General features: G+C 44.7%; 2 protein-coding genes across 5 annotated transcripts in view; one reads left to right on the top strand and one right to left on the bottom strand.

The window, feature by feature from the left end:
• The window catches only part of DBI (diazepam binding inhibitor, acyl-CoA binding protein), a 7,117-nt gene extending 6,866 nt beyond the window's left edge, over positions 1 to 251 (bottom strand). Inside the window, exon 1 of the mRNA XM_019522534.1 lies at positions 153 to 251. Within this exon, the coding sequence (XP_019378079.1) occupies positions 153 to 161 (9 nt within the window). The 5' untranslated portion in view covers positions 162 to 251. The remainder of the gene's footprint in view (positions 1 to 152) is intronic.
• A 186-nt stretch (positions 252 to 437) lies between these two features.
• CUNH2orf76 (chromosome unknown C2orf76 homolog) lies at positions 438 to 15,934 on the top strand. 4 transcript variants are annotated; one of them, XM_019522530.1, is made up of 6 exons: positions 438 to 534; positions 2,504 to 2,656; positions 5,205 to 5,273; positions 11,166 to 11,203; positions 11,333 to 11,414; positions 15,024 to 15,934. In XM_019522530.1, exons 2-6 carry the CDS (start codon positions 2,524 to 2,526, stop codon positions 15,098 to 15,100), a joined length of 399 nt encoding a protein of 132 aa, XP_019378075.1. In that variant the 5' UTR covers positions 438 to 534; positions 2,504 to 2,523; the 3' UTR covers positions 15,101 to 15,934. The 4 variants fall into 4 exon arrangements, with proteins under 4 accessions (XP_019378075.1, XP_019378078.1, XP_019378077.1 ...); XM_019522532.1 differs by having other exon boundaries at positions 442 to 534; positions 5,223 to 5,273; XM_019522531.1 differs by lacking the exon at positions 438 to 534 and adding an exon at positions 1,112 to 1,339.
• Positions 15,935 to 21,054: the final 5,120 nt, after the last annotated feature.

Below are 21,054 nucleotides of genomic sequence, written 5' to 3'. Positions count from 1 at the left end.
GCGCCCCCATTCCCCTCCCCCACCCCCTAGGCCGGAGGAGGCGGAATGAACCAATGTCTCTGTGGGGAGAGAGGGGCGAATGGGGCAGCCCCGCGCTCCCTCCCCCGACGCTTTGGCCCCCAGCCCCTCAGGGACCTCGCCAGGCCGCGCACCTGAGACATGGCAGCGGCCGCAAGCAGCTCTTTCCTCGCCGACGGAAGCGCACGCGAGGCAGGCGGTCGCGATATCTCCCCTCCATCCCTCACCTGAGGGTCCCACCGGCCAATCGCAGCGCTCGGCAGGGGGACGCACCGCCCTCCCGCCAATCACGCTGGCCAAGGTTGGGACCGCAGCCAATCAAGCGGGGGGAAGGGTGTTCAGGAGGAGGAGGGAAGGAGAGGAGGAGTGGGCGGAACGCCAGACGCCAGGCACAAAGAAGGCTGCACTGCGGCGTCAGCGAGGGGGCGGGGTTAGAGGGCCACGCAACCAATCGCGGAGTCGCGTAGGTTGAGACCTGCAGGAAGGAACGTGACGCGGAAGTGTGCTGGGGCCGCGGTAAGAGCGGGTGGGGTTGTACCTCACGCGGGTCCGTGTCGGGGGGGAGGGGGTGTGTGTCTACGGGTGAGGCGCGCGTTATAGCCCAATGTCGATGAGACGTGACACGGTTATGTTCCTGCTGCAGCTCTGCGCACGAAACGAGAGCGAGTTTCAGATGTGTGAACCCACGTGTTTTCCTGCTGTGTTTCCAAACCTCAGCAGCCCGCGCACATGGCGAGTGACAAGAGAAGCTGTGGCTCTCTTCAAGGGGTGTCAAAGCTAGGGCCCGTGGGTCGTCCATGGAGCGGTGTCACCTGGCCCGAGGGGTTTAGAAAGCAGGGCAAGGGGGAGTGCGCCCCATTACCAAAGTTGAAGGTTTGTGGAGGTGGCAGGAAGTGATGGATGGCCCTGTAGCTCTCTGGTGCTGTTTAACGCTGCTGCCAGATTGATCCAGGCAAGGCGTTGACAGTCCTGTCTGGAAGGAAGGCTGGCCTGCTGCTAATGTCATTGCACATGGGAGACTTTGTTCTCCCCATGTGAAAAATACCTGCTCCACTGGGGTGTAATGAGGTTAAATCCACTTCAAACTGTGAGGGACTCCGATGCTGTGGTGAGAGGATCTGCATGAATATATCAGAGGAAGTTAAGAGTCAAGAAACCATTAAACATGTTGAAACAGCAAACACACAAGGCTATGAGAAACATGTCCAGGAACAGTCAAATGACACCAACGGCCATGAGAGAGGGCCGGGTAGCGGGACAGCTGGAGAGGAGGACTGAAATGGCTGCCACTGGACACAAGGAAAATCACATGTAGTTCTCAGTGTGTGACAAGCTGCCTGGCACTAAAGCCGGGGTCACTCATTGCTGCAGCAGTTGTGAAAGTTTCCAAACAGGAAATGGGCAGGGGAGGAGCGTTTACCACTGAAAATAGATGTTGTCAGTGATAGGGGATTGCTTCTTTCTGCCTAGACCAGTGATCCTCAACCTTTTTCGGCTGCAGGCTGGAGGGACCCAATTCAAGGCAGAGATGGGTGCTAGCGCCTAGCTACTGCTCCATGCAGCAGCTTGGGGTGAGGTCCACAGCTGGTGCTTTTCTCCACAGCAGCACGGAAAAGCAATTGTTGCCAAAGCCCCATGCCTGGGCTGGACCGAGTTGTGCTGTGGGGTGTAGGTTGCTGACCCCTGGTCTACAGAGAAAAGAAAACTCTAAACGTGCTGAACAAAATTACTCTATGACTCTGTGTCAGGGGCAGAAAAGCACGCTTAAACTAAGAGCAAAGCACTATTTCAAACTTTGCTCTTACTTAGATCCCAGTAGGGCTACTCTGGATTTGTTCTTGAAATTTGACCCTTGATTGCTTCAAAAATGATAAAGTATCCCCCTCACTGATCTTGTTGGACTTGATTTCAATGTGTTATGCACTGTGGGGTAAAGGGGAACGTTGGGTAGTAGTGCAGGCATTTTTTCTATGCAGTATAATGCAGTATAAATTAATGTTATTTGTGTTTTTAAATGCTAGCCTTTAGAGTGTCCAGACCCTGATTTGAGAAGACAGAGTCTTCAGGGACTTGAACTGAAAATAAAAAGTAAAGCATACATTGCAAGGATTAAAATATGTGTGTGCAATTTCTGTTATCTGAAAATAGGGCAGGATGCTGTGGCTGATTTGTGTATGAAGCTGTCTCCAAATTCGGTAGAAGATCTATACGTTGATCAGGTACAGGCATGGGCCATTTTTTCTACAGAGTCAAATTTTATCCATAGTATCCTGAGCAACTCTTTTTAAGTCAAGGGGCTTTGGCCTTGCCTGTGTTGATAAAGATGGTGCAGAATCAGGGCTGAAGTGAAGGCACAATGCTATTTAAAAGCTTGTAAGAGTTTAAGCCTTTGGGAGTGGAATACTAACACACCTGCATCACAGTTCCTCTCCTTGTATCTGTACAAGGGTGCAACTCAATGCTTTATCTCTTTAATGTCTTTTAGGTTTTTGGCAGTTAATTCACATGTCATCAGAAACTGCAACCATTACTGTTCGCCTTGTCCGCTCCTTTGAGCACCGTAATTTCAGACCTGTGGTATATCATGGAGTTCACTTGGACCAAACCGTAAAGCAGTTTGTTGCATTCATAAGGAATGGTAAAGGACCGTCTTGCTTGTTCACTTGGATCCAATGTGTGGCTGCTGCTGCCAAAGAATGCAGGCAGGAGCACATTCATGGGAAAACTCTGGTTAATGAAGTTACCAGATCTGTGTTCTCTGGGGGGCAGAGGTGTGGCGTGAAAAGGATGGTATCAGGAAGGGCTGGCAGGGTCTGCACGGGCCCATGAACCTCTATAGCATGTCTGACTATCTTCAGGGACTGTCTTTGTGCACTGCCTTGGAAATCCCCCCATGCTCAGTCATACTAAGGCCAGAAGCTGTGCTGCAGTTGGCTCCTTGCCCCAAGCTGCCTGGGCTACCTTGCAGAGCAGCTACTCAGAAGGGGCATTAAGAGGTTTATAGTATCTAAAGAATCCCTGGGCACTCTTTGTACTTGACAAGGAGCAATACCACTAATTGGCAGAGAGGAAGGTAGCCTCACAAATAGATGGGTGAGAAGAGTTTTGAAGAGTTTTATTTTACAGTATAAGGCTTTACTACATCTATATTTCTTCTAAAGTGCATTTTCCTCTCTGTTGAGCTTTGTAATCCATGTAGACCTTGAATTTTAAAGAATGGTTGAACATAACATTGAGTATGACAGCATTTAATTAATTCAGACTGAGCTTCATGCCAGCTTACTGGTTAGAATATCAAACTGATCTTGCATATGCTCAGATGGAGGAATCCATCGTGTGCAGTCCGAAAGTTCAAGAATGCAGAATGGGAAATGAGTGTAAAAAAAAAAAGCTCTGATCCAGGACCACCTATCATATTCGTACCACCATGGTAATATTCCAAGACCCGGGCACCAAAGCTGAAATATTTGTACTGTGTTCTTTGGGGGTTTTTTTTGTGCTCTTGGAGAGCAGTAGGGGGTGACTAGATTTGAGGAAGTCTGTTGAAATCTACAGTTTTCTACACGCCATGTGCAACAGCCAGTACTAAAAACAGACCATATGCATAAATAGCAGCCGATACTAGGCAATTTGATCCTGTAATATGTTTTATTGTAATTCAAGGTCATGAGGACATAGTTTATGGTTTGTGTAGAGCTTTTGAAACATCCTGCAGGCAGATATTGTATTTTCTAATGCAGGGGTGATCTGATGGCCACCTATAAGTTTATCAAGGATGACCACCAGTATCTGGGGGAACGGTTGTTCACCAGAGCGCCCCAAGGGATGACGAGGTTGAATGGTCATAAACTACTGCAAGACCGTTTCAGGCTGGACATAAGGAAGAATTTCTTTACTGTCCGAGCGCCCAAGGTCTGGAATAGCCTGGCATCGGAAGTGGTTCAAGCGCCTACATTGAACACCAGGAGTAAATTGGATGCTTATCTTGCTGGAATCCTATGACCCCAGCTGACTTCCTGCCCTTAGGGCGGGGGGCTGGACTCGATGATCTTCCGAGGTCCCTTCCAGCCCTAATGTCTATGAAACCTATGAAATCTATGAAAAGGTATGTTTTAATCGAGTGGGGAACAATCTTTTGGGTTCTACAGCCTCCCTGAGTACCACTCTGATCCCCTTTCCCTGCCTGATCTGCTGCTCTGCTTCCTGCCCTATCTGCCACTGTGGTGCTTGTCCCCTCACTAATCTGCACCTGCCCCACTCTGACCATGGGCTGTGGCTACGTGGGGGTGCCAGGCTCAGCAGAGGACAGCAGTGACAGTGGGTTTCCTCTTTCTGCCCTACACACAGGCTTCCCATGTCACTTATGGCATGTTTGCCACAGGTTGGCCATTCCTGCTTTAATCCAGTGGTGTTCAAACTTTTAGTTCTGTGGCCAGATGAGGGACATGGGGCCCATGGGCTGGATCAGATCCTGTGTGCCAAAATTGTTCCCAGGGCCCTGCACTGTCTCTTCCTGCAGAGTTTGGGCTCCAGGGGTCCCACACTGGCCCTATCTGGTCCCATGTGCTGATCACACACTCATGGGGAGCCATGCAGGTCAGATCAAGCCTGCAGGGCAAGGGTTGAGCACAACTGTTTTAATCTGTATTGTAGTGTGCTTTGAATGATGATTTTGAAATGAATTTTAAAAAACTCACCTACACAAGGCCTCATCCTACAAGGTGCTGAAACTCCAGGAATTTCTTATCACCCCAGCCTTCCTTTTAAACTTGTAAGAGTTGAAAGGTGGAGTTGCTCTGCACCACACAGACCAGAGCCCATAAACAGGGCTTCCTTTTGTTAGTTGCTTGATGCGTCTGTTTTGACATGAACAATTCATGTAGGATGTCAGTTTGGATGCAAATGCACATGCATTTGTATGCTAGAGGATACAGGAGGCTCCTGACAGAGCTTTGGAAGAAAAGACCCTTCATGCTTGCACCTACAGTTATTTGTGGGGTTGGTCTTGTTGAAATTAGTGCAACTCCCCTTACCAACTACACTGGGGGTTTTCAGGATTTGGGCCCAATGATACAGATCAGCTTTTGATGCTAAAGCAAGACTGCTGTTTTGATAATCTTTTGTAAAAGAACAAGTTCAGCATGCATCCTTCCTGAAGTAGCCACTGAGTTTTTTTCTTCACTTAGTCTTTTTACTTTTAATAGATGTGTCTTCAAGAGCAGGACTTCCACCTCCTTTCAGAAATTACAAATATGGTATGTTTTTGGATTGTTTTATTCTTTAGAAAATGCATGTTGAATTTGCAGTTTAATGCATTTACAGTTATTGCCAGCTAAACATATAGCAATTTAGGACTAGCTTTCTGGAATATGCATAGATATGTGCCTGTGTGTCCTACTGCAGCTGTGTCCAATCAGCCGTTACCTTTACATTGTATGTCTGTGCATAGTGTAGTCATTATTATGAATTTCTGTATTCACTTCAGAATTAGGCATTGCATTACACATTCTGCTGCTAATTGACAAAGGCATATTTTGAGTATTAATTTTTTATTACTTTTATAAGTGCCTTTTAACTCTGTTCCCATTCTACAGAGCTGCTTGTGACCTGCCATGCTTTGAAACCACATTCCTCTGCGTGCTTATGCATTTCAATATCTAGCTACTAATTGTGAGGTCGTGAGGGATGGCTAAGCAGGAGCTGAAGGCATTGAATGTAAAATGCTTAGATTTATGTACTTAGAGAATTTACATAATAAATATTAAATAGGAGGAGGAGGAGAACATGGCTAAAGGTGAATAGGAAAGCTCTTCAATACAAATTGACAGAATGAAATAGGTTGAGGTAATATTTAACTCTGAATCGATGCTCTAATGTAAAACTTCATAGCTTCAGGTTTTCTTTCTATAAAGCTTGGTGTAAGCAGGTATAGTGTGTCTTAGTCTGAATAGAATCTGTTTTCTGCTAGTCCATACTTACCCTCTTTCAGGGATCTGGCTTTGATGGTAAGTCTGAAGACAGTAATACATATCCCCTGGCACAGACCTCTTACAGCCTGGCTGTTCCAAGTGGTTCCTCCTGGAGGCCTTTCTACCATGACCTCCCACCTCCCTGTGTCCAGGTTGGAGTTGACAGGCCACGCTCATCACAGTGAGTCATCAAGAACTGGTCAGCATCTCCTCAAGTGAGGCACAAATTTAGTTCTTGGTACCGATGAAGAAACCTGTTGAAGAAACTGAGAAGGCCTAGGGAGCTGATTCTCCACTTACACAGAGCGAGGAGGGGGAAGGTACAGAATGGAAGTATGAGAGAGACAATTTGGGAATTAGAGTGTAGACTGCTGTGTTTGTGCTGGTATCTTCTGTTATATATCTATATCTAGACAGACACACACGTACACACACAATCTCTCTCTTTCTCTCCCCCTCTCCCCCCCCCCCAAAACCTTAATTTTGACATTGTATTTAAGGATTTAAAATTCTAGTGATGCAGTGGCATCTGTGAGGTGCCATCCTTTACCTCTGTTTCCTCCTTTATTGGTAGACAAAGGAGATATGACCTATAATTCTGTTGCTTATGCTCTGTAGGTGGCATGTCCCTGGTGTTAGCCTTGCCTCACATTTGCTCATGGTTCTCGCCATCAGAGCATCAGGTTAGATTTGCTTTTGGACAGCTGCTACTTGTGGATCTGAACAGTCATGGCAGTGGCACTACACGTGGGTGCAGAGAGGTGCAGCAGTTGGAATCCTGTGTTAGTAGCTCAGCTGTGGCCTCTTTTAAGTACAGAAGTGCCAGCTATGTTGAGTTTTCTTGTAAAGAATTACAGTTGAGATCCTGATCCTGACTGAGACCCTTTCTTCTTAGGTCTGCCCTGGTACCTCTGCTTCTTTACAGGTTCTTGCCATTGTTCAGGTCCATCATCTACGCATCCCCTATGGTTTTGCCCTTAGCCTATCTACAAGAAGGAAATGTACAGGTCTTGCTGCTTCTCTCTGCATACCATTGTTGTCTGCACAGGGCATAAGGTGTGAATTAAAAACAAGCAGGAATCTTATCAGGTGATAAGGCACAATGCCGCTGTTTTATCAGAACATAAAACATACAACATGAAGAAAAAAAAAGAACAGTAAGGTTATCTGCTTCACTCATTCCCATACATACTCATTCATTCATTCATAGAAAAGAAACAAGCACACACACAGAGATAGTTAGACAGTCCTGCAAAGGTTACCAAATTCTAAAGATGCTCAGATCAGTCTGGTGGCCGGCCAGACTGATCACAAGGAATGGAGTTAGGTCTTGTTGGACGTGCCCAAAACCCATTCTTGCAGATGGATAGACCCAAAGCCTTTTTTTTGTGTTCATTCTTTATAGTGATAGCTGTCCATACAAGCCTATGGATTCTGTGGAGTCAGACACAAAGGTCATCCTCCTTGTCCTGTTGGCAGGCTGGGATTGGTAGGACGTGGCCTTGTTGTCTGCAATCTTCAGGGAGGGTCATTGCTTGTAGTCGGTCTTAACTGCTGACTTGACATCGCCACAACTTTTACCTGTTAAACCACAGAAGGCTATTTTCACCTGCTGGAGGACTGTCTTCCTTCACGTTGTCACATACATACATCATTCATTCTTTCATTACCTCTTTTCAAACATGCCAGGCATACCACAGACCTTACGTAAGCATTTTTCTTATACCAAATTTAAGTTTTAAAATCATGAGACCAATAGGTCAAATATATTTATGCTAAGCAGTAGAAAATTTAAAATAGATGCTTAATTCCAGAAAAATAATGACTGATTAAAATATTATGGAAAGTAAATCATAACAAGATTAATTTTAAGACACATTTGGATGCTTATCTTGCTGGGATCCTATGATCCCTGCTGACTTCCTGCCGCTGGGGCAGGGGGCTGGACTCGATGATCCTCTGGGGTCCCTTGCAGCCCAAATGTCTATAAAATTCTATGAAATTTATCTTAATGGATAAATAATTCATTATAAAAATAGCAATATAAGCAATTTTAGCTACTTCAATACAACACCATCACAAGTGATTCCTTTTTCTGCCTCAACTCACATGGCCAGGACTCTCATCCAGGTCCTGGGTCTCTGCTAGCTTGATTACTTCAGCTGTCTCTTTTCTAGACGTTACTGTTGTAGCCTCATTTCCTGATCTTCATTAAAAATATGGCCATCGAACTCATCATCTTGACTGTTATCTACGATTAACCTGTCTTCTTCCATGTCCTTCTGTTGACACTCTCCCTTGGTTTCCCCATACTGTACATGCTTTCCTCCACTTTCAGAACCCTGTAGTTCCTGCCTCTGAGTCCATCTTACCATTTTATCATTGATTTTGATTGTGCTCCACAAATTATGCCAAGTTGGTAGCCCACTTGCTTCTTTCACAAGCACTTCTGCACTTCTCCCACATATATGGGGCAGTATGGGAGAAGCTCCACAAAGTGGCAACCTAAGTTATCTCTGCCATGATGTCTGCAGAAAACAGCTGCCTGATAATGGCCAAGCAGGTTGCGAGTAGTGAGTGTTGTTTCCAATTGGTTTACTGTAAATCGTGCACAGCCAGTTTGCACCAATGGGTCCCCCCTCCTTCTTCCTGTTTGTCTTGTGCATATCTTATGTGTGGTCCTGTTGACTGTAAGCTGTTCAGGGCAGAGACTGTCATTTGCTACACGTTTGTATTGTATCAAACATGGCAGAGACCCAACCTCATGGCGTCTTCTAGGCTCTACCCAATGCAAATAGCAGTTAGAGGCTTCATTTGAGTTGATTCTTACTCTGTCTTTTATGACAGTGTTTTCATTTCTGCTCTTGGAGAGGTCTGTTGATAGAAGACACAAAGTAAGACTTATGAATGTAATCACACGAGACTAGGCAGGGCATGGGCAGATCTAGAATTTCCCAAAGGAGGTGTGGTGCACCAACCCCTAGACCCTGGGAGATGGAGGCCAGATGTGGCTGTAGCCCCTGGGCTGACAGGGGAACTGGGCAGAGAGTGGGTGTCTGAAGGGTGGGGGGAACCAACCTGCTGCCATCACTGTCCCCAGCTTACCTGGGGCTTGTGGGGAGCCTCACCTTGTACCCTGCTCCGGCTGCAGGGAGCAGCTGTGCATTGAGTGATGCTAGTGTGCAGGTTCCTCCTCCTGGCTCCTGTTCCTGGCCCTCTAGTTCCCCCACTCCCCCAGGTGTCCCTGCTCGCTGGGAGGAGGAACCTGCGTGTACTGCTGTTGCTACCTCTGTGGCTGGAGCAGGTCAGGAATGGCCCTGGGGCACCCCATGCGCCTGTGTCAGCCAGCAGCAGTGGGGAAGGTTCCTCCTGCTTCCGGTCAGTGTGGCCATAGGGGTGGGGATACCAGGGAGCAGATTCAGAAAAAGGAAACCCATTACCACTGCTGTCCCCTGCTGAGCCTGGCACCCCACAGCCACATCCCACAGCTGGAGTGGGGCAGCTGGAGCTCTGGGGCTCCCCCTGTGTCCAGGTCAGCTGATGACTGCAGTAGCAGAAGGGGGGGTGTACCTGCACTGCTGCACATCCTCCTCCCTTCCCCTCTCCCATCCATCCCTGGGCAAGGGTAACATGGGTAGCTAGCCAGAGGAAATAAGGCTTTTACAAGGATATAGAAGAGAGACCCAGATTTTATCTGCCATGGGGAGCTGAGGAGAAGCTCTTCATTAGGGCAGATGGTGAAATGCCGTGATGATTGCTGCTGGTGGTGAAGCCATGAATGAGTACAATTAAGCAAGTAGATTGGAGACTTAATGGGTGGGGGAAAAAAAAAAGGTCAGATGGTGAAATTGCGCTAGGACTTGAAAACCAGTAAGCAGATGTTGGATTGCACTCCTTGGCATACAGAGCTGGCTGAGGTCAGTGAGGATCCCTAGTAATTGTTGGGTTTACATCCCAGAGATGAAGGCCTGGTACATTTTCAGTGTGATTGTTTGCAGTAGCTCTGTGTAATATTATGAGATTCCTGTAAGTGCTGCCTGGTGCACATCTTGCTTTTGAAAGAAAGAATTCGGTAGTATGGCAACTGGGCTCGCATGTTAAAACTGCCCCTTTAGTGACCTTTATGGTGGGAGAACAGGTGCTTCAATTTTCCTTAATACCATAAATAGAATGCATGAAACTGGCTGGAGTGTGCATGTGTTAAAAGCATGGTGGCAAATCTTGAAATCAGAATCCAGTCTTTTATGTACTGGAGAACAGACTCTTCAATCACAGCAGCCCATATTTTTAGCTCTCTTGAATCCTTTTCTTTGTAGACTTTTTAAAAATATAATTTTCTGCTAAAACAATGTACATGAAGTGAATAGAAAATGAGCTGGCAAATAGCATTGGGTTTTTGTTCTTTTTCTGAAGAAGGACCTGTGTCCTAAATTTGATTTTCTTCAAAACATAGATTCTTTGGAATCCTGGCTTTGCAGCTCCTTTCTCAGGCCTGCTCCCTGTGTGGGCGTTTGCTCCTCTATGCCTACTTTTGGTGACAAAACTCTTTCTTATTCTTTCCCCACGGTTGCTAGCACAGTAGACCTGACAAAGCTACAGGAGAGTGAGTTGTATTTCTTTCCTCGTGCAGCCCCACTCACTACATTTCTACTAGCTTTTGTGCATCTTACCAGAGAAAAGTTGGGTAGATATTCCTGGGGTCATGGAATGAAGACAGTGGGATATCAGTGGCCCAGCATAATTCTGTGTTAAACCACTCCATTTTGTAATATGAAAAGCAAAATGGAGAATGCTGTGTCCTCATCGTGCAGTGTTTGGTTACTATGAATGTGCCTGTGGTTCAGCTTCCTGCTTGCAAAGGTGCTGAGGGCTTGCACCCCATAAGTGCCAGATCCCAAGAGTGTGGCCCTCCACTGCAAAGTGCGCCTTGCAAGTGGCCCTGAGAACTTGTGGCGCGCCCCAATGCAAGGTTGTAATCGCAGGGCTCACGGTAGGAGGAGTGGTCCTTGCTTTTTCCCTTTCTTTTGAAATGAGAATATTGAGGTTGCTTTCAGCTCTATTGTTCCGTGATTTTAATGAAGTTCTTAAAAGATAACAAAGGTACAACCTGCAGTGCAGTTTTTATGGCCTAGCTTGCCAGGCGAACCACATCATGGAGAGCCTTCTGTTTTCTTTCAGATACAATGAAGATTATTCACCAAGCACACAGATCTAAGGTATGTAGCCTCTCTCTTTCGCTGTTTTGTGTGCGTCGATGCAGGAAGCTTTCTGTGCTGTTTGACAACACCATGACAAGGCTGATCAAACTCACATTTATCTTTATATCCACATTTACTTATTTCTAGACCAATGAACTTGTAGTGAGTTTGGAAGATGATGACAAACTCATTTTGAGCGATGACAGCACTTTGAAAGCAGCTGGAGTAGGTAGGTAGTAGCAGGCATCTGTCTGTCTTGCGAGACAATAGAATTATGCCGAGTGAGACATCAGCTCACTGAACATAATCCTTACTTGAAAATAAAGCGAAGCTGGAGTGACTTTCCAAGGCACAAAAACCTGGGCAGCGTATATAGAGACACTGAGCTGCCCACGCACCAGTGTCCCCTTTTTAGCCTTACTGGTTTAATCCAAAGGAATGGCAGGTACCTGTATGTTTGGAACCAGCTTGGGTGCAGGAGCTGCCAGACCAAAGCACCACACTGACTAGAGGTTATTCTAGCACGCTTGTATTGACTGAAGGCGCTGCTCATTGTGCTTGTCATCATACTGATAACTGAGTGATTATGTTTGGATAGCCTGCTGAAAAGTAAATGCTATTCCTCATGCTCTTTACACTACCTGATAATTATTCAGGGAAGACGGGGGGGATAATGTACATTCAAATCATTGGGCTGAGGGCAGCAGGTAGCTGCACTCCCAATGTTCAGAATGCAAATTGTGATTTTTAGAAAGTATGCTCAGAATTCTGCTGAGAGTAATTTTAAATGATTGACAGATAGGTTATTAGTACCATGTCTGCTTAGTCTTATCAGTAACATTTAAACTGATGTTTTGGTTAGAAATTTAAGTAGTGGAACTAGTGTGGAATAATGAAATGAGATTAGATTTGTTTAATGTGCAACACAGTGTGCCTGATAATCAGGGAAATGACTAAGGGTAGGACAAATAGTATCATTTAGAAAATGTGCCAAACATGGCATGGAGTTGAAAACTGACCTGATCCCTTGTACTTTGACACGAGAATGCACATGGGGCACGTCCTGTGATGATAATATAAGGAAATGCCTGCCTGTGACAGACCCGATGGTCACTGGGTGTTGCTTTGGTTCCACACAAATGGAGCTGAGCCATTATGTGGCAGCAGAGTAGTGAAGAGGCCCAGTTGGTATATCGGACTTGGGGCGCTTACAGGTTTAGAACGAGACGTACCTAAATCTAAGACAACACAGTTTTACTCTGTGGGTGAAACGACACAAGTTGTTACAACTGTGGGAACCTGCTGGACGCACACCTTGCTGGGATGATTTGACCCCAGCCGTCTTTCCTGCCCAGAGCAGGGGGGCTGGACCCAATGATCTCACGAGGTCCCTTCCAGCCTGAAACTGTGAAAAACCCATTCAGCATTAGGCCATTTATCCTGTCCCTTGACCAGTGAAGGATTTCTTTGGAAAGTATTCTTTAGCTTTTTGTCCAGCTTACCCTAAAATGCTTTCAGCAGTGGAGTTTCTTCCACTCCCTGTGATAACTAACATATATTTTTACTACTGGAAAAAAAATTAAATGGTATCTTAGAAAACCCCTCTCTTAATTTGTTTCTGTGACTTCTGGATGCCTCTCATTAAGCCACCTTCAATGATCCCCCTTTCTCTCTTGGTGTTGACACTTCTCCAATGTATGTAGTTATCTCCGGGGGAAGAAGTATCTCTTACGATAAGTTTTCACTGTGCTGAGCAGAATCGGGCCCTCTCAAATGCCTCTGGGCATTACTGTAATATTAATAATAGTCATTCTTAGCCTTCCCTCCTGAATTAGTCTTTTTAACTCAAAAGAAAAGCTGTCCTTTGGGAAGGCGGGTTTTGGCATTTTGAAGACTTCAAAGTCTTGTGAATTTTAATTTATTATATGGCTTATTTAGCGATGAGTCTTATCCTGCCTAAGACCTAAGGGACTATGTAGGCTAATGGTCTAAGTAAGGGGCAAAGGGGACAGGGGCAGATATCTCTTTAAGAGCTGACTGTGCCCAAGACTTTCCTCTTGCAAAAGACATTGCTGACTTATTTGTACATACCTGCCTTTGACCCTGGGCTCATAGAACTAGCAATTACAATAATTCTGTGTTATAGAAACATGAGTAAGTTGTTTTTTAAAAAAAATTGGGATCCACCAACAAGTTTGAATATTTCTACAAAGGGGAGGAAGGAATGGATTAACCATGGGAGAAAAGGATTTAAACAGTGTTTCTGTAAATATTCAGGCTAATTGTATACCAGCCACAAATGCTGACCATTTGTCAGTACCTGTCTGTTGTGCGTGAAAAATGAAGTTCTTGCTTTGTATGATGGAAGACAGAACCTGGTACGTGTCAAGCCTGAAGTTTTAGAAGAACTGTTCTTGAATCTTGCTGTATTACGGTTAACCTCTGTGTGAAAAGCCCTCTCCCTCTGCAAGTGGGTGACTTAGAGTAGCTAAGTATTTTGTTAAGATCTTTGTAGTTCCTGCTTTTAGCCATTAAAGGTAGATTTGAATTTCTGGTCTATAGTAGAAATGCAACGAAGTTGTAAACCACGCAAGTGAAAGCCAGCATCTTGTGGCTTTAGTCCTGGAGCTGAACCTGTTCCCATTGTAATTGGGCAAGTCGTAAGCCTCCCATATTCAATTACGGCAACATTTGCTGCAAAAAATCCCAGTGACATTTCCCTTTAAAAAGCCAAGGGTCTGATTCTGCTGAGCACTCTCCTAGATCTTAATGAGGTGGCTTCTAGCCCTTGGCAGGGTTGGGCTGGAAAGATGTAAAAAAAAAAATAAAAAAATAAGGACATTAAGCCAAGTATTCTGAGGAAATCCTCTGTGGTGGCAATTATTATTACAGCTATTTGCTAGGAAGCAAAGTTAATGCGTGCCTGTTTGGAGAGTGGGGCGTATGATAATAAAGTGTTCAGTATTCATTGCAAAAAGCCTTGTCTGTTTCCCAGTCAAGCTTCTAAAACCCCTCCTGCTCTTTTTCATGACAGGCAGACTTCATTAACTTCAGGTTTAATTTAAAAAATGAATGTGGAACTTATTGGCTCAGCACCTTAAAGAATTCCATGTTTAATAATTGTGAAAGCTTTCCATCAGATTTGTCTCCGCTCTGAATTAGTAATGTTGCTGACTTATTGTTTTAGAAGAGGAAGTCCTTGACCTACTGGGTTGAAAGAATTGTGACTGCTCTGAACCTTTGTGGGTCCTTTAGCTCTGCCGTATCCCCTGTGAATAATTAGAGGTATTTGAAGGTATTGCTGGAGAAGCCAATTTGTGTCTTTCACTTTGCATATTGTTGAAGCCTCATGAATTAATCATCAGCAGGGCAAAAAATTAACTTCTTCAGACACATATTTTGATGGGTCATGAGGGAGAATGTAAAGTGATCTGTAAAATATTCTACTGATCCTCTAAGTATTAAATTATTATACCTACAGGCTAATTTCAGAAAAAAAGAAATAGTTTTTTTCTTTCCTAACTGAATACTGGGCAAGCATTTTCTAGCATTTTAAGGAGTAAAAATGCAGTCTCTTAGTTTGCTAAATGTATGCAAATGGTTTTTGGCTAAATAAGTCATGCAGATATTTACAGCTACCTACAAAAGTTATCTTTATTTTTAACCAAGCTAAGTCACATCCTTGACACTGGAGTCTTATGGAAAAAATACCAGGGGAGCAATTGCTTTAAACCAAAAAGGCAGCAAATGCCCTTTCAAGCCCTAATTACAGTAGGGCTTTTGATGGTTAATTTATTTGGCAAATTTAATATATATATATTTTTTTTATTCTTTTCAGCAAATGAAACCGAATTAGCATTCTTCTGTGAGGAAGATTACAGAAACTACAAAGCTAATCCTGCTTTGGCTTGGTGAAGATCCCAAGGAACCTGTTTTTTTTATTTTATTTTCTTGTACCTGTTGTAAACTCTTTATTTTACTGCAATTGTTTTTTGTTTGTTTGTTTGTTTGTGTTTTTTTTTTTTTAATGATCAATAAATCTCAGAGGATTGCTCGACAGGTGTTGCAATTCCCTTATTATAGACATTAATTTCTTTCAGGATGCTGCAATTGAGAGGGGAAAAAATATATTGACCCAAATGCGCTTTCCTTTTCTTATGGTTCCTTTTTCCTCTTTTAACATTTCAGAATGTCGGGAGTGTAAATGATCTCTGACCAGTGACATGCACAGTCTTTGTGCGAACCTACAACAATGGATTTTGCATAAGGGATGTTAGATATGTATGGAAATTGTACAAGGCAGATGTAAATCCCATCAGAGTGTTATCCTTTCTTATGAAAATGGAAACTTTTTATGACCAAATAACTGGATACTTAAAAGGGCTTAGCTAGAGAATCTCTACCTTACAAGTAATGGCTTTATTCTACTCATTTTATGTTCAGTCGGCTTTGTTTGAGTGGTGCAGACTGATTAGAGTTTTGTATTCTTCACTGGTGAATGCTTCCCTTTATATTCTGTATCCCAACCCCTTTTAGTGTGATGAAACAGGCAAATGGCTGTTTGGAGGCTTTTGTGTCTGAGGAGTAGCCTGCCTGGTTTTTTAGTGTTATTTCATGGAGATGTCGCGGTCTACAAAGTAGCAACCCGGCTTCTTGTAAGACATTAGTATGCAGAAGCAGACTTTGCGCATTCCTCCAAATGGATTGCAAACGGGTGGCTTCAGTACTGAAATAAAGCCTAAATCACTGCATTTCCTGCGATATCTCCATAATCATGAGTAATTCTTTCCCTGTCTTCTGGAGATGAATACTTCCAGGTAGTTCCTGGTACGGCCGTACTCTCCTGCTGTGCCCACCAAGTCAAGACCAGTAATAGTCTTGTCATACATCACTGGGAGAGCTCTCCCTAGCAAGTACCCATGAGCTGCTGTTTGGGTCCTACCACCCTGGATGCCTACTTTGGTCTTGGTGTGATAGACTACAGCCCTGGGTCTTTCCCTCATCATGCTTCCTGGGCACAGGCTCTGTCTGTTATCTTTTCCCATGGTAATGGGATTTCATAGCACGGCTTTAGGGCCCCAGGACCAGCACTGCTCCTCCAGACGTCCCAGTGGCTTAAAGCACACCTTTTTCTTAGGGCTTCAATCCTGTGAGCGCTTTGGGATTTTTTTTTTTTTTTTTAAGGACAACAGATAGCAAAAGCAGACAGACACTGTGGCTTTGCAGAGATGTCTAAATACAGCATAAGCAAGGTGGAGAATCAGGGAAAAAAATAATAAAACCCTGTGTGCATATCCCTGCCTCAGTTTGCTCACCGCTTCTCAGGCTTAGGGCAGAGCCCTCTGGATATCTCTGCTGCAGCTTATGGCTGTTTCTCCAAATTACAGTCTTTCTTGTGTGCAGCCAGTTTATTTCTTCCCAAGTGGGTCTCGGGACCGCCCTGAAATGAAACCACACTCATTTCTTGCTTTTTCTTTCATGATCAGGAATCTTGTGTTTAGGAGCCTGTTTGAGTCCCCCTACCCATCTCATCCTCTTGTGCTTTTAAGTTCCAGCATTAACACCTGACTATTTTGTTCTCCAGTTTGGGGAGTTCCTGTAACCTTTCCAGATAAACTGGGACTAGCTTTCCTGCACTTTAGCAATCCTGTTGTCCCAAGGTGCTCCCACTTAAATGGGAGCTGTCAGGGTTCATGACCTGCCATTATTCCTGGTCTATGAGCTGTGTGACAGTGCTGACAGCTAATGCTACATTTCACATACACCAAGGCATTCAGTGCTGCAGCACTTTCAGCAGTTTAGGGTTCTGGTTGATGTTATATGGTTGGATTCTTGCATCATCCCAGAATGATTAGCTAAACTTCCTCAAAGGGAAGAGTTAATACTGCTGTAAGGCAGTGACACTGCGTTGCCTCTGCTGTACAGTAGCACAATTGAGCCTTTTATTATGCTCTCACTAAATGCTTTGTATGCCGGACTCTTTCTGAAGTACTGCTCTACTGGTGTTTTTTATCAGCTCTTTTAAACCACATTAGTCTTTCCAAAAAAAATTACAGAAATCACCGACACTTACAGTGTTCAAAAGCAGAATACTGGAACAGGATAAGGGAGCCTGGGCGATGGACAAGGGAGCCTTTCATCACTGGCCGCTTGTTAGATTCTGGATCAGTTGAGTGCCAAATAAAAGTTGTTGGCATCTATTTCTCTTGGTAACCAATGTGAATTAGAGGTCTCTGTCCAGCTTCTTAGGAAATGGGGCCTCTTTTGATATGGAGATCATCATATTAGCTTGTGAGTTTTATCAGAAGCCATGAGCTGGATGGACATGGTAACAGCACTAATCACAAAGGTGGCTTCTCTAAGGCAATGAGAGGTAACCCCTATGAATTTTGCTTGTGCTTTGTTATTGGGGGAATATTTAGTTATATCAGGGGTGGCAATTATTTTGGGCAGAGGGCTGCTTACTGAGTGTCGGCAAGCCATTGAGGGCTGCATGACAGGCAGCCCAGGGCAGATTAATATTAATTTTCTAAATTGTTTAGGGGCCCCATGGGCTGGATAGAATGGTCTGGCAGGCTGCATCTGGCCCCTGGGCCACATTTTGCTCACCCCTGACTTACATGCTTTCCTTTCCAAAAAAAACCTCAGGGCAGCTTATAATAAAGACAAAGGGTGTGTCTACACCAGATGCTAAATGCGCAGTAGATGAATTCTACTGTGCATTAGTGTGTCACAGCAAAAGCTGTGCTAATGCTCCATAAAATGAGTCTACTGCACATTAGCATTACTAAAAAGGTGTGCATCAGCGCTAGTGTGCAATAGTGCCAGTTACTGCACATTCAATTGGTACCTGTTATTACAGGTACTGAACTTAATGTGCAGTACCTAATGCACGTGTAGACATACCCAGAATAACTTATGAGGACTTGCTTTTGAGAGTTATTTCCTGTCCTCTGTCCCTAGCTCTGAAGTAATATATAAAATAAAGAGCAGTAAGTCTTTATTTTGGGTGGCTTTTGCCTTAAGTCAGCCTGGATGGTGAGATGAATTAAACTTTCTGCTCTATGGATCAGAGAGATGGCTGTAGGTAGGGAGACGAGAGTTTGGAGATATGGTATGGAGACAAAAATGGCCCTAGAGGGAATGGAAGTGGTGTTAGATGCTGGCATGGGTAGGAAGGCAGCTGTACCAGGAAAGGGCTAGTTTAGGGAGGAATCACTAGTGCGAGCAAGTGGTGAGGTGCAATAGAAACTAATGGAATCCATTCTCTGTTGCTGTTGGGTCAGCTGGATATAAAAAAAGTGCCCTAGTTTTCACACATTTGTTTCCTTCAGTAGTCCCTTTAAAATGCATTTTCAGACCATGGCTCTGCAGGCATCTGGCCCTGACACATTTCACTTCTGGTATTCAGAGTATGTTTTATTTTTAATCTGAAGTTAGTGATTCTTACAGGCTAAAGATATTGCTACTGTGGATCTGTGTAATAAGTAAGATAAATTCTCCCAGTTGTTTTTGGTTGAGACTCCTTGGGAAGGAGTCTTGTACCATGTCAGGGGCTAATTACAGGAGTGGCTGAAATCACTTTGGTTTAGAAATGATCTGCTAGTATTGAGCAAGCCCTGGTATGGGCTGAAAGCTCTTTCTTTGGAACACAGCTCACAACCCTCCGGTTAATTTTTTTTGGGGGAAAAAAAGACATGCATGTCACCTTCTGCACAACATTCATCACTGCTCAGAAGCAGCTGTGGATTCCTGTCCTCCTTGCAGAGTAGCAGGGAAACCATGGCCCATGATCTTAAAGGTCAGGGATTAGGAACGAGAATGAAGGACACGTTATACTTGGCTGTGCTTTGTTGTACTGGTAAGAGGGTCCTGGGCTTCCACTGAGGTCAGTGGTGTAAATACTTGAATCACTCGCTGCAAAAGTTGGGTGTCTGACATAGTTGTATGTCCTGCAGTGTTTTAGTTGGGTTCTGCTTTTCACTATTTGGGACCAAATCTGTTATCTCCTCTTTGGGGTGCTGCTGAACATGGATTTGTTCTCAAATGATCAGTATGTTATAGCCTACCCTTGAAAGATTTATACTGAGTGAATAGGCTTCACTCCTCCCGTGTGCTTCTTTCCCCCCTCTTGCCACTCTGTATTCCCTTTTTCCATACTTAATTTGGACAACCAGGTGTTGCTTCCTTTTAAAGGCATCTATGTCTTTCTAAAAGCCATAAGCCATCCAACCTATCCAGTTGTGACCTGAGGGAGAAGAGAATTAAAGCAGGGGTCAGCAACCAGAAGAGGCTGGATGCCCACCTAGCTGGACTCGTTTGAGTCCCATTTCTCTTTTTGGGGTTTTTGTTGTTCTCCCGCCCTGGCGGGGGGTCGGGCTAGAAGATCTACTAGGTCCCTTCCGACCCTTAATCTATGAATCTATGAATCTATAAAACCTATGGCCCGCAGAGTCACTGGCTCCATGGCCTGGATGTGGCTCACAGACGCAGGGCTTTGGAGGCATTTGGTGGTGGGGTGCTTCAGTTGTGGGAGCTTTCCCCTTGCTGCTGTGGGGAAGTGCCAGCCAGTGTGGGTGGGTCGTAGCGCCCACCCACAGGACTAGTGCCCACCTCCTGTAGTGCTCCTGACCTGATGCAGGTCATTCTGACCTGCAGCCAGAAAAGGCTGCTTGCCACCAAATTAAAGGATTGTTTTGAAACCAGATTTCTACAGAGCATCTCCGGTGATTATAACCCTGTCCACTTGCGAGCTTAACCACCAAGTACTCTGCCATGTGTTTGTGTAGGGGAGGGAGGAATACAGCAAAGGTGTCTCTCTGTGGATAAAGCCACCAGATGTCAGCACAGCCTGTCCTTTTGTCTCCAAACCTGCCTGAGCAAGGAAACAGCTTTTGTGAAGCAGTATTGGACTGTGAGTAGCTTTAACTTGAGAAGCCTTTAACCCTGCTGGAGCCAAAAGCTAACGCTTTCCTTGTTGGCAGGGTGGTATTTCATGTTGGAATCGGGAAGCGGAAAATCAGTCAGGTGTCAAAGCTGAAATGCCTCCTGTTACAAGGCATCTCTTGCAGTCAGTCCCGGCATGTCTAACCCTTTGCACACTGGGCATCAGCCTACCCAGACCATTCACTGGATGCATTCGCTGGTAAATACCTGCTTTCAGTTGCTGTGGCACACTTACGTGCATTTGAAATATGCCTCTTAAATTCTAGGCAAGGCATCCAGAACACCGATAAAAAACCAATCAATCTTCGGCAAAGCAGATTAAATGCACAGCAAGCATCGCCCTCCTACTCTGAAGTCTAACCTCTTGATATCCCTCCTCAACCTGAGGAGCAGCCTTGGGAGAAAGTCCTGCATTGTTTGTTTAAGGCCCCCACATCTAAACTCGGAGGAACTGAAGGGGGCGGGTGAAATATGAGTCACAGGGAAGTTAGACAGGTCTGCAGTGTTGTACTTTGACTCTGACCAGGGAGTCTGCCTGGATAACCTAAATTGTGTGCAAGGAGGAATAACCGACTTCTTTACACTCAGACTCCTGTGGTCTTTTTGCCTGTCTGGCTATGCACAAAAAGTGAAGATGTGCGGTGGTCTTGCTGACATTAACCTTCTTACCATCTTCCAGCATTTTGCTTTATTTATTTTTTTGCAGGAGCAAAAAACCTGTTTGCCAAGTAAAATATCTGTATAATAATCCAAAATACTCCCCCGCCCATGATTCTGTATTTGATGCATAATGCACAGCCAGATTTCATTGTTTATCATGACTCACCTGAACAATGCAGAGCATGCTATGTAGGTGGGTTAGCGGCAGTGCAGACTTAGAGATGAGGGTGCCCAGTTATTGCATGTGGAGGGTGTTTAGTGTG

Source organism: Gavialis gangeticus, unplaced genomic scaffold, assembly GCF_001723915.1.
Source record: "Gavialis gangeticus isolate Ggan-Ray unplaced genomic scaffold, GavGan_comp1, whole genome shotgun sequence".
NCBI classification, from domain to species: domain Eukaryota; kingdom Metazoa; phylum Chordata; order Crocodylia; family Gavialidae; genus Gavialis; species Gavialis gangeticus.
Note: the sequence above shows the minus strand (reverse complement) of the source record. Positions and strands in the feature narration are given on the sequence as shown.

What these genes read in the sequence shown, in the direction of transcription:
- CUNH2orf76 (XM_019522530.1), top strand. Translation starts at nt 2,524, where the DNA reads ATGTCATCAGAAACTGCAACCATTACTGTTCGCCTTGTCCGCTCCTTT. An exon ending in TGTTGCATTCATAAGGAATG is followed by an intron (nt 2,657 to 5,204) that starts GTAAAGGACCGT and finishes TTCTTCACTTAG; the next exon opens with TCTTTTTACTTTTAATAGAT. An exon ending in ACCAAGCACACAGATCTAAG is followed by an intron (nt 11,204 to 11,332) that starts GTATGTAGCCTC and finishes ACTTATTTCTAG; the next exon opens with ACCAATGAACTTGTAGTGAG.